The following is a 12155-nucleotide window of genomic DNA, read 5'->3' as shown; positions in this document are numbered from 1 at the left end:
GTCAGGTTGAATGTTCTGGAAAAGGAAAAAAGTGGAGAAACTCAGGAGAAAAAGTGTAGAATAGGAAGGTTTATTTTTTATAAGATTGTTCGGTGGAGAAGGTAAAGGTGGAAAATGTAAAAAAAAAAAATGGTGGGAAGGTATCGGGATTGATGTTTGTAAATATACGGGAAAATATATTTTATAATGTATATGAAATGGTATATATTTTTGAATAAAAGGTTGCAATCTTCAATAAAGAAGCATTGTGTCACATGTTCTGTGCGGCAAGCCACTGCTTCCTATACTGATGGGAAATACAATGCAGCTATGACTCCCTAAAGAAAGGTTTTCCTGGATATATCACTTTGCCAGGGAAAACGCATTTCTGTTATGGCTGCAACAAATTTAGGCATGGTCATATATCCAAACAAAGAAACCTATGAGAAGTGCCCAATCTTGTATGTTACATAGAGTAGCATTGATGTCTATGATTGATTGAATGGTTCTGCAAACCCAACACGTTTCACAATCAGCACAAATTATTCACTTGATCCTTAACAGAGTTCAAGTCCAAAGAATAATGGTAAATCCTGTGTTTACTACTTCAGCTCAATGCCTGCTCTGCTGTCCCCCCTCCCAAACAGATGCCATGTACTTACAATCATGGTCCACTGCTTCCAGATAATAGGAAAAAACACACACTCATTCCAGTTACACTGGGGCTAGCCAGCTGTGGCCGCTATAAAATTTAGGCAGGAGATGTGCAGACACATATACACAGCTGCAAGGTAGAGAACCAACAAAATTGGGCTATAAAGTCAGCAGAGCATGGCATGTCTCTTAAGAGATCATAATAAACCTATTTCCAGCCACTTACTAGAACACACAACTACTATACCAATGCTGTTGTGTATAACAATTGTACATTATGAATATTAAACATTTACCAAGGGAGGATAAGGCTAAGTATAGAACGCATGCAGATATAGGATGTGTAGGGAATATTAACTAAAACTGCCTTAATTCATTGCTTTGACTACTGATAAAAATATGAAACCTATTTACGGAAAATGGAATTGTGTTTACCAGTAACGACACAGACAATGGGGCCGTATTCGATGCGGCCGGCGAGGGAATTAAACAACGGGTATCGCCGAAAACACGCAGCCCTCACTGTTTAACACCTGCGCTGGCCGCTCACAATATTCTACGTTCCAGGAGAATCCTCTGTGTCACAGGATGGCGAGGATTCCCCCAAACAGCCAAGCTCGCGGCTAAAGCAGGGAGCCCGCTGCACTTAGCCACGAGCCTCGCTGTTTTAGCGGCCGCACACGCCGTTTCCCTGTCACTGCAAATCCCAGCGACGTGAAATGGGTGTGTGCCAAAACACTGGCATCTGATGGCACCGAGTGAAACTACATCTCTTTCTCTCTCACACATGCACAAACACAGAGGCAATCACAAGGTAGCAGACTAGCTTTTGATGCATTTTCTTCAAGCGGTCTTAGTAGTTCTATTAAAAAGAGACACTGTACTAGTGTATAGAAACACAGTAATTCTAGTATACTATGAAATGCAATCGTTTAATCATTTCCATAGTTCCTGCTGCAAGTTATTACGTCTGCTCAGCTACACATGGGGAATTTCTGGTAGAGGGGTTTATTCATGTAGCAAGGAAAAGCCCTTTGTCAGTGATAACAGGGATTTTCACGGCTTCGTCCTGCTCATAGAAGGGGTAGAGTGACGAAATCTCAGATTTCTATAGCATACCCCTTTCACACTGCACTTTTAAAACGGTATATTGCCCTTTTTTTTCCATTTTAAAACATTTAAGTGCCAGAGTTGATTTACCGGTTAAAGTTAACTAGTATTTCAACACGTTTAAAAAGCAGAGTCCTACACGTTTCAAAGCCGTTTTTTAGGCAGTGTGAATGGCTCTATTTCAATGGCTTGAAACGTGGTGAATGTGTGAATGGTATTAAATGCTTTTTAAAACGGTTTTCACCTGCAATGTGAAAGGTCTTAAGATTCAGACCCGTTTTAAAGTCCCATTTAAGAATACAGGGTCAATACCCATTTCTGCAATGTGAAAGCAGTATTAGTGACCCTGACCAGGGTAGAAATCAGTTCTCAATACACCATCCAATCACCTGCATCCTCTCTAGTAGCTGCAAGCCCTTTGGTATTCATAATGTACTGTTATTTAAAAAAAATTGGTTACAAAGATCTGACAGATCTTGTTAACCCATTGAATTAACCCAAACTTTCCCAAAAAACTTGAATGTCATGATGTAACAGCTGGAGATCCCCAGCTCTGCTGCTGCCTGCTCCACATGCACCATGGGTGCTCTACCTTCTATTGCTTAGCTTAGTGAATCAGCTGGGGCAGTGTAGGGACCAGGGGAGGCATAGAGAAGAGCTGTAGGGAAGACGAGGGCCTGGGTGAGTTCACAGCAGTCAGAGCTAGAGCTGACATTTAGCTGATGTCCACAGGGGTAGTTGATATTAGTGGGGGCCCCTTATAAGTCTGACGCAGTTCACTCCTTCTGGATCTTTGCAAAGAGTCTTTGATAAAGCTCCAAAGGGACCAAAATGCAGTAGGTCTTATCAATGGACCCCACCAAAATATCAACTACCCCTGCAGTCCTCACTTGGACGAACGTGAGGATAAAAGGTGCCCATACACGTTACAATTATTGTATCCAATATTGGATAAAATATCGCATCTCATCACATCTCGGTTTTGCGATAAGATGAGATGATGTGCAGCAGATACTTTTTGTACTAGATCTCGTCTCATCGCAAAACCGAGATGCTATATTGTATCCAATATTGGATACAATAATTGTAACGTGTATGGGCACCTTAAGAAATATTTTATGGTATACAGCGATCAGAGGAGAAAGATGCTTGCTGTAGCTGCAAGGTATGAACCAACTCAAGCGGCAGAGTCTCTCCACTTTCTACAGCCCTCACCTAAGGAGAGGTAACCCTCAAGGTGCGTACACACGGGTGCAATTATGTATGAAATCGCTGGCAAAATGGTCGCTCAGCGACCATATTGCCAGTGATTTCATGTGCAGCCGGCGATAGATGGGTGGGAGCGCGCTCCCGCGGCCAGCCCTTCATGGTCGCTGGTCGCAGGAGCATGCTCCTGCGACCAGCGGCTTCCCCCAGCGGTCGCCAGGCAAGAGGTCGGCGCCAGAGAAATCAGCGCTGTTCTCCCATGCCCTGCGACGCTGCTCGCTCCCTCCCTCCTCCCGTCACCTGCTGCTGCGATCCGCCTCTGCCCCGTAGCAGTGTCTCCTTTTCATCGCTGATGAAAAGGAGACACTAGCAATATGATTGCTGGGGATATATTGCTAGCAATATATCCCCAGCAATCATATAGACCCATGTGTACACAGCATCACAGAGCCAGCCAGGACATTTACCTAAAACTCTCCCACAGTGGAGAGGATGCTCATCACCATAAAGCCCCGAACACACAGGGCAACTTGAGCCCCATACTACGAGAGGTGCTTAAACACAGATTGCTCAGCCCATATTGCTGTACCTGTGATGTGTGCTAAACGATGCAGTGTTTTGCCTATGCTTATAGGCACTGTCCATCTCTGCGGGCGATGGCACAATGCCATCACTATAAGGTGTACACATGGAGCAATCCGTGCTTCATTTCTAAAGGTGCGTACACACGGGGGCGATTTTGTCCAAAATCGTGGGAAATATGGTCGCTGAGCGACCATATTGCCCGCAATGGGAGTGTGCACCGGCGACATATCGCCGGGTGCGCGCTCCCGTTTTTGCCCCTGTGGTGATCGCTGGTCGCAGGAACATGCTCCTGCGACCAGCTGATTACCACTGCCGGGCTTCCCCCGGCAGTTTCTTTTTCATCAGCGACCATCTCTGGTCGCTGATGAACAGGAGAAACTGAGCAATATATTGCTCAGCCATATATTGCTCAGCAATATATGGCTGAGCAATATATCTCCCCCGTGTGTACACAGCATAAGTGAGATCGCTTAGATATAGGGCCTAAATCACCCCATGTGTATGCCCCTTAAAACTCATTTACAAAGCTCCTGCAGCCCATTGTTATTTGTTTATTCCACATACAGGGACATTGACTATATATTTATATTGGAACACTATCACCTATATCACAGCTGGATACAGAAGGTTTTTGAATTTCTGATCCATTTCTATTTAGAAATTATTTATATGCGTATACTGATATATCATATCCTCTGGTTTAAATACTTGTGATTAATAGCATGTAATACATTTCTAATAAGTTATCAACAGTGTTTGAGATTTTGTATCATCCATGACAGTCTTTTTATAACATATAGCACAGATACAATATTTATTTACATTTCTATGTAACTGGTCTTGATGTGGTTATTAGTGGTCTTGTAACATGGAGAGGACATTGCAAACTCTGTCGTTGCAGGCCAGTGACAAATCTAAATGGGGGGGAGGGGGGGGGGGTAAATAAATAGGGGTTGGCTGGATTATTCCATTTTAACATATGTTTCAACATGTGAATTAAATAAAGTCACTCCACTTTATGTTTTACATGACTGAAATGAAGCAATGTTACAATACACTTGCTTCCACTGATTTTTTACACTGTAATATTGTGTATCGCTTTATGTAACAGATAGCTCCCCAGGATAGCAGCAGCCACTGCACCAGGTGACAGTATGGAGATCTTATACAATAACTATGTAGGAATTATCCCAGGATCAGTAAGCCCAGAGCATTAGGCGCCGGTTACAGGGACATGTGCAGAATTCCGGTGTGGGGGAAGCCACTGTCAGACTGTGCTATATGTACTGCACGGGTGTCAGTGATGGCAGGCACTCACAGTAGTGCGGAGAGAGAGCACGCAGCCATAGGGTAACCATACAGCAGACCCCTTGTTACTCTCTGGCTGACAGCATGCAGAACAGCTGCCTGCGAGGGGGCCGCCGGTGACAACGCTGGAGACACCCCACCGGCACTTACCTGGGCCAAGCGCCGTAAAGAGAAGGGCAACATGTCCCGCGGCTGCAGTGGAGCACCTAGGACCGGGCCTCCCGCACGCACGGTGGTAGCGGTGATCGGATGCAGGGAGACACGTGTGAGAGAGGCGGCTGCGCACTCCGGGCTGCCACGCTGCTGCTGGGTCCTGGCAGCCGAGAACGCCGCGCATGCGCCTCAGTCGCAGCAGTGTGTAGTACTAGTGTGCACTGCGCTGTGCGGTTCAGGAAGTGGCTGGCAGGCTGCGGGCTGTGTGTGTGTGTGTGACACTGAGGTACTGTACTAACTGCAACCAACATACGCCTTTTTTTCATCACTGCCACAAACACAATTGTCAAAATTATTTTTACGAAAATAATGTAAAATAAGGGGGTTTACTTTAATTAAGTACATGGTTGCCTACCTTACCCTCTCCTTCAGGTAGAAAATGCTCTGTTCCTGGACTTCCCTGGTAATGTATGATTGCCATCCCCTGCGCATACCTCCCAACATGACCCTCTCCAGGAGGGACACAATGCTCTGTTTCTGGACTTCCTTCTGAATGTACTGTATGACTGCCATCACCTGTGCCGAACAGGGTAATGGATAAGAAAGGTGTTTTTCAACACAGGTGATGGCAGTTATTCATGGAAGAGGGTAGAAGCCGGAAACATAGTAAATGCATTGAAAAAGCCGGAAACCATGTAAAGTGTATTAGAAAAGCCGGAAATCAAAGCAAATGCATTGAAAAAGCCGGAAACTATGTAAAGTGTATTAGGAAAAGCTGGAAATCATAGTAAATGCATGTAAAGTATATTAGAAAAGCCAGAAATCATAGTAAATGCATTGAAAAAGCCGGAAACCATGTAAATTGTATTGGGTATAGAAGTTGGATAGACAGCAAGTAGGTCGACAAGCATTAGGTCGACATGACTGAAGGTCGACATGCAGGAATGTTGACATGACTGAAGGTCGACGTGGGTCAGGTCGGCATGTCATTAGGTCGATACAAGCATTAGGTCAACATGGGGAAGGTCAACAGTCAAAAGGTCGACATGGGGTTCTTCACCTTTTTTTGTCCCGAATTTTGACAGTCGACATGGGCACTGAAACTTATCACCACGTCCCCTCGTAGGGCTCGCTGCGCTCGCCATGCTTTGGGTGCGGTGCCTCGCTACGCTCAGCACACTATTTTATTCTACCACCACGCCTAGTGAATGGTAGGGCATGAAATACCGCCTGTCGGCACATGTCGGCTCAAAAGAAAAGGTGTAAAAACACAATGTCGACCTTTTGAATGTCGACCTTCCCCATGTCTACCTAATGACCTGTTGACCTAAGGTCGACTGATCATAAGGTCGACATGGGTTTTTCACTGTTTTTTGATCCGAATGTCGACACAGTCGACATGGACACAGTTGGCAATGAGAATCGGACCCTCGCATCGCTCGCTTCGCTCGCGATGCTTCGGGCACGGTGCCTCGCTGCGGTCGGCACACTATTTTATTGTCCCACCACGCCCTAGTGGATGGTAGGGCATGAAATACCACCTGTCGGCACATGTCGGCTCAAAAAACAGTGAAAAACCCATGTCGACCTTATGACCAGTCGACCTTCCTCATGTCGACCTTTATGCAAATTCGACCTTAAGTCATGTCGACCTTGGCCCATGTCGACCTTAAGTCAGGTCGACCTTCCTGCCAGTCGACCTAGTGGGGTCGACCTAATGACTGTAGACCTAAGTTCATTCTAATAGATGACCGCTTCCCGGTGCTAGTTTCAGGAGTTCAGACGGTTCACTTTTCTATCTGCCTACAGCGGTCCCAGGGATGCATTGCGGCTGGTGCGCGGGTGATGTCACCGCGCACCCGCACGCAGATAGTGAGGAGATACAATCGGCGCCATGTGTAGCGGCTGCCACAGCTCCACAAGAAGACTGTGCGTGTGTGATGGCAGGAAGGCCAGAAAAGGTGTAAAAACACAATGTCGACCTTTTGAATGTCGACCTTCCCCATGTCTACCTAATGACCTGTTGACCTAAGGTCGACTGGTCATAAGGTCGACATGGGTTTTTCACTGTTTTTTGATCCGAATGTCGACACAGTCGACATGGACACAGTTGGCAATGAGAATCGGACCCTCGCATCGCTCGCTTCGCTCGCGATGCTTCGGGCACGGTGCCTCGCTGCGGTCGGCACACTATTTTATTGTCCCACCACGCCCTAGTGGATGGTAGGGCATGAAATACCACCTGTCGGCACATGTCGGCTCAAAAAACAGTGAAAAACCCATGTCGACCTTATGACCAGTCGACCTTCCTCATGTCGACCTTTATGCAAATTCGACCTTAAGTCATGTCGACCTTGGCCCATGTCGACCTTAAGTCAGGTCGACCTTCCTGCCAGTCGACCTAGTGGGGTCGACCTAATGACTGTAGACCTAAGTTCATTCTAATAGATGACCGCTTCCCGGTGCTAGTTTCAGGAGTTCAGACGGTTCACTTTTCTATCTGCCTACAGCGGTCCCAGGGATGCATTGCGGCTGGTGCGCGGGTGATGTCACCGCGCACCCGCACGCAGATAGTGAGGAGATACAATCGGCGCCATGTGTAGCGGCTGCCACAGCTCCACAAGAAGACTGTGCGTGTGTGATGGCAGGAAGGCCCAGCGGGAGCTGTGACAGCATGTGGATCTGTCGGAAGCAGCTGTGGCAGCAGGGAACAGCAGGGTTCATGACAGCCAACTCCCAGTAAGATTTAATATAGGATGGGAGTATTGGTTTTGTTTTAATGGATGCTATGTATTGGGAGGGGAATGGGGAGGGGGGGGGTCTCTCAGGTGAATGGGATGGAGTTTTGGCCCCCTTAATAATGTGCTGGACATATGAGGGTTATAGGGACATGTGCTGGACATATGAGGGTTATAGGGACATGTGCTGGACATATGAGGGTTATAGGGACATGTGCTGGACAAATGAGTGGTGCGGGGACATGTGCTGGACATATGAGGGATGTAGGGGCATGTGCTGGACATATGAGGGATGTAGGGGCATGTGCTGGACATATGAGGGATGTGAGGGCATGTGCTGGACATATGAGGGTTATAGGGACATGTGCTGGACATATGAGGGATGTGGGGGCATGTGCTGGACACATGAGGGTTATAGGGACATGTGCTGGACATATGAGGGATGTGGGGGCATGTGCTGGACATATGAGGGATGTGGGGGCATGTGCTGGACATATGAGGGATGTGGGGACATGTGCTGGACGGATTCAGTATTGAATCCCGGCGGTCGGGATCCCGGCGTTCAGAATCCCGACGCCGGAATCCCGACAGCCGAAATGCCGACAAGGGGGGGACGTGGATCGCCCCCCCTTGCGGGCTCGCTGCGCTCGCCACTCAGCGGGCCCGGTGCCTCGCTACGCTCGGCACGCTATTTTATTCTCCCTCCAGGGGTGTCGTGGACACCCCAGGAGGGAGAAAGTGTCGGCATTTCGGCGGTCGGGATTCCAGCGTCGGGATTCTGAACGCCGGGATCCCGACCGCCGGGATCTTAACTGCATCCCGTGCTGGACAAATGTTATTTTGTTACTAATAAAACAATAGTGTTTTTCTGTTACTCTATTACTATTGATGAAAACATATTTCATTAACTATCAGGGGGTAACATATAGCAATTTAGGGGGCGCCAAAATGAGATTATATCTTGCCCCCCCAACCTAAAAACGTTCCAGCGCCACTGCCTGCGGTAAAACACCCCCCCCCCCCTATACCCTCTGCCCCGCCACTCACATACATAACTGACTCCTTTAAATATCATTATATTCATTTTTAGATTTGTGAACATAAATATAAAAATAATAACGTTGACTGGCGCTCATAGACAGCTGCCTAGTGGTGGCGCCGGCCCTGTTGCTACACGTTTTTGGGACACGGTAAACCCTTTCACATCCACTAATTACCTGGTAATAAGAAGGTTTGTAACCAATAATTAGTTGTGATGTGAAAGGGGTATTAGGTGAAATGTAAAAAAAAAAAACATACCTCCCAACTGTACCTATTTCCGCGGGACAGCCACGATCTGTTGTCAGTCACAGGGTCGTTGACCAGCGGAATCACCGGAATAACCTATTCATCACGACCACCGGCCTACAGATGGATTCGGATAAAGGACCTTATTCTGATTCACTCGCAAGGCTGCGAATTTTGCAGCCTTGTGAGTCCATCAGACACGCCCGCAGTGCCAGGGCACACACCCCCTCCCACGCGTGACCACCTGCACGCCTGCGAAAGGATGATTTACATAGTCATCCATTTGCAGGCGGGGAGAAATCCTTTGATAGTCGTCGACTATCAAAGGATTTCTCCAGCGCTCGCAGTTCAGACACACCTATATGGTGACTCTAAACCAGGGCTGGGCAACACCGGCCCTCCAGATGTTGATGAACTACACATCCCAGCATGCCTTGCATCAGTTTCAGCATGGCCACATGGCAAAACTAATGCAAAGCATCCTGGGATGTGTAGTTCACTAACATCTGGAGGGCCGGTGTTGCCCAGCCCTGCTCTAAACTGAAGGCGCCCTGTGCGAGGACAAGGCGGGCAGCTGACATCACCCTGCTCCTACGTCACGGCCTCTGTGCGAATGCACGGAGGACCAAATCAATTAAAATAAGGTGCAAAGTCAAAGCCATAAATGATTGGACTCCTCCTACCAGGAAGGTATCCAAAGCTTTTTTGAATTCTCAAGAAATTCTTGCCAGCAGAAAAGAACTATCCCATCGGGGAACAAGAATTATTAGCAGTCAAACTGGAGCTCAAAAAGTGGAGATATCTTTTGGAACGGAAGGTTCATCCTATTACCTTTTTTTCTGATCACAAAAATCTTTCTTTTATGAGAAATATTCATTGCCTTACTCCTCCTCAGGCCCGCTAAACAATGTTCTTTGAGAGATTCAACTTTAACATCATCTTTAGTCCAGCGGTTCTTAAAAGAGGTTCTCGAAAGAGGTTGCTGACTAGGGCACATGCGTCTAAATTTGTGGGACATCCTAGGGTACAAAAGACTTTGCTCTTTTTACAACGATCTTACTGGTGGCCAACCATGCTTACAGATGTTGTTAAATACAGGAGGGAGACAATCTTCACAGGAAGAGGAGCAACAGAACACGAGGACATGCATTGAAAAGAGAGAGAGGAAGATTCTGGGGAAATTTGAGGAAAAATTACTTCACAGAAAGGGTAGTGGATAAGTAGAATATCCTCCCATCCAAGGTGGTAGAGGCAAACACAGTAGAGCAATTTAAACATCTTGATATCCTTAGAAATGAGAAATAAGGATCAAATATGGTTTTAGGTAACGTTTAAAAACGGGGCTAGATTGACCAAGTGGTTCTTTTCTGCCATCAAATTCTATGTTTCTAAAAGTTAGTTGCTTCTTGTATCTGTTGTGCGCAACATAAAATCTTGCATCAAGCACCTGCTGGAGTCCTCTATTCTCTGCCACTTCCAACTCAACCTTTTTTACATCTCTATGGACTTTATTACTAAGCTTCCACCCACTACAAGGCCTTCCAATTGCGGCTGATGGGTGCTGGATGCTCAGTAGGCAGATGGGGAAGCAGTCGGCAGTGATGTCTGGGCACTGTGAGTTTAGGTTACTGACAGGCATTAGGAGGCCAGTGCGGCCATCTTAGTTATGGGCAAAAGTGCTATTGGCCAGCCTTTGCTCTCCCCTGCTTCTTGACTGTTATCCAGTGGAGAGCTTCCTCTGGATATTTTGTCTGGCCAGCCAGGCAGTGAGCTGTCAGAACAAATTATCTCTTATGCTGTGTAGATCTCAGAGCCTCCAGGTGCAATCGGCCTCTGTTGTTCATGCTGCCTCAGTGGCAACCCCGGATTTTCAACCACATCTTCAGCCTTTACCTCTGACCTCCCCCTTATTGTAGATGGTGTCTATGTTGCATCCATGTCATATCGGAGCACCCTTGTGATTCCTCTAATTTTGGCGCCTCCTCATATGTAATTTTCATCTTTCAGTATATATTCTGGATTCTTCTCTAAAGCCAGCAGTCTTTTACCGTGAATTCAGAAATCTTTGTATTATTTAACCAGACCTTCTCAAGAAGCATTGGTACCGTCTTTGTTTTTGTTTTTTCAAGAGCCCTGTCGTTGTATCATTTGTGAGCAGAAATCCTATAAAGCCAGCTCGCTTCATTCCAAAGTTGCCTGTTTCTTCTGTCATTCCCATTATCCTTCTGACTCCATCAAACACCACAATTGTGACAGAGGCATTTGTAGATCCATTCGTAAAAAAAAAACAACAAAGAGTTTTTTTTCCATCTGTGCCAGTTTAAACATGGCCATGAAACACTTGATGTAGCGGTCAGAAGATACAAGAACCAGCAAGCCTCCCCTGCATTCAGGGACTTGGAGAACCAACAGTCCCAACATGTGGGGCATTAATGGCATTAATAACACAACCCAATACTTTTTTATTTTTTGACACTTTTAACTGCCATCAGCCCACCACCCACAGCCCATTGGTGGCGGTGACAGCTCCAGCCTTCAGCGTGAGCCAAGGTTCCCATGGAGGGGACCTTTATTGGGGGAGTCCCCACTCCCCCAGGCTGACCGGCCAAGGTCATCATGTTTTGGCCATTGGAAATTATGTAAAAATACTCCCACGGCTGTGACTTGACACTGCTGTCTGTTTGACCCCTACTCCTTTTGTTCCCTGTATTTTGGGAACAAGGACCGGGCCAAGAGCCTGTGCTGGTTATAGAAATATAGGGGGACCTCTGCCCCCCCCCCCCCCCCCCCCCTGTATTTTTAACCAGGACTGGCTCGATTTATTTTTCAATTATTTATTTATTTTTCTATTCTTTACACAGAGAAGCATCGCACGGATCTGACTGAAAATGAGGAGTATTTTCCAGTCATGTTTTTGGCTGAATTACCGTCCGAATTCAGCCCTATGGATGATAGTAAATGAGCACACCACTATAGAAATCATGGCCATATACTGCCGAGTTCTATCAATAGTGTATTCATTGCTAAACCCAAATTTGTCTGACCTTCCCATATATAAAAAAGCCAAATTAAGCTGTTAATAAATGATCAAAAGCTAATTTACCGACTGTATTTGACACCGAATGGGTATGAATA

The 12155-nt window shown here is 46.5% G+C and overlaps 1 protein-coding gene across 1 annotated transcript in view; it reads right to left on the bottom strand.

Annotated features, from left to right (window-relative positions):
- The window catches only part of SHMT2 (serine hydroxymethyltransferase 2), a 55299-nt gene extending 50094 nt beyond the window's left edge, over window positions 1-5205 (bottom strand). The window contains exon 1 of the mRNA XM_083169352.1: window positions 4993-5205. Coding sequence (XP_083025478.1) covers window positions 4993-5025 — 33 coding nt within the window. The 5' untranslated portion in view covers window positions 5026-5205. The remainder of the gene's footprint in view (window positions 1-4992) is intronic.
- Between the last annotated feature and the right edge of the window lie 6950 nt (window positions 5206-12155).

The sequence above is a fragment of the Crinia signifera genome, chromosome 2 (assembly GCF_055691185.1).
Source record: "Crinia signifera chromosome 2, ASM5569118v1, whole genome shotgun sequence".
Classification (NCBI taxonomy): Eukaryota; Metazoa; Chordata; class Amphibia; order Anura; family Myobatrachidae; genus Crinia; species Crinia signifera.
This window is presented reverse-complemented; position numbering and strand designations above follow the sequence as displayed.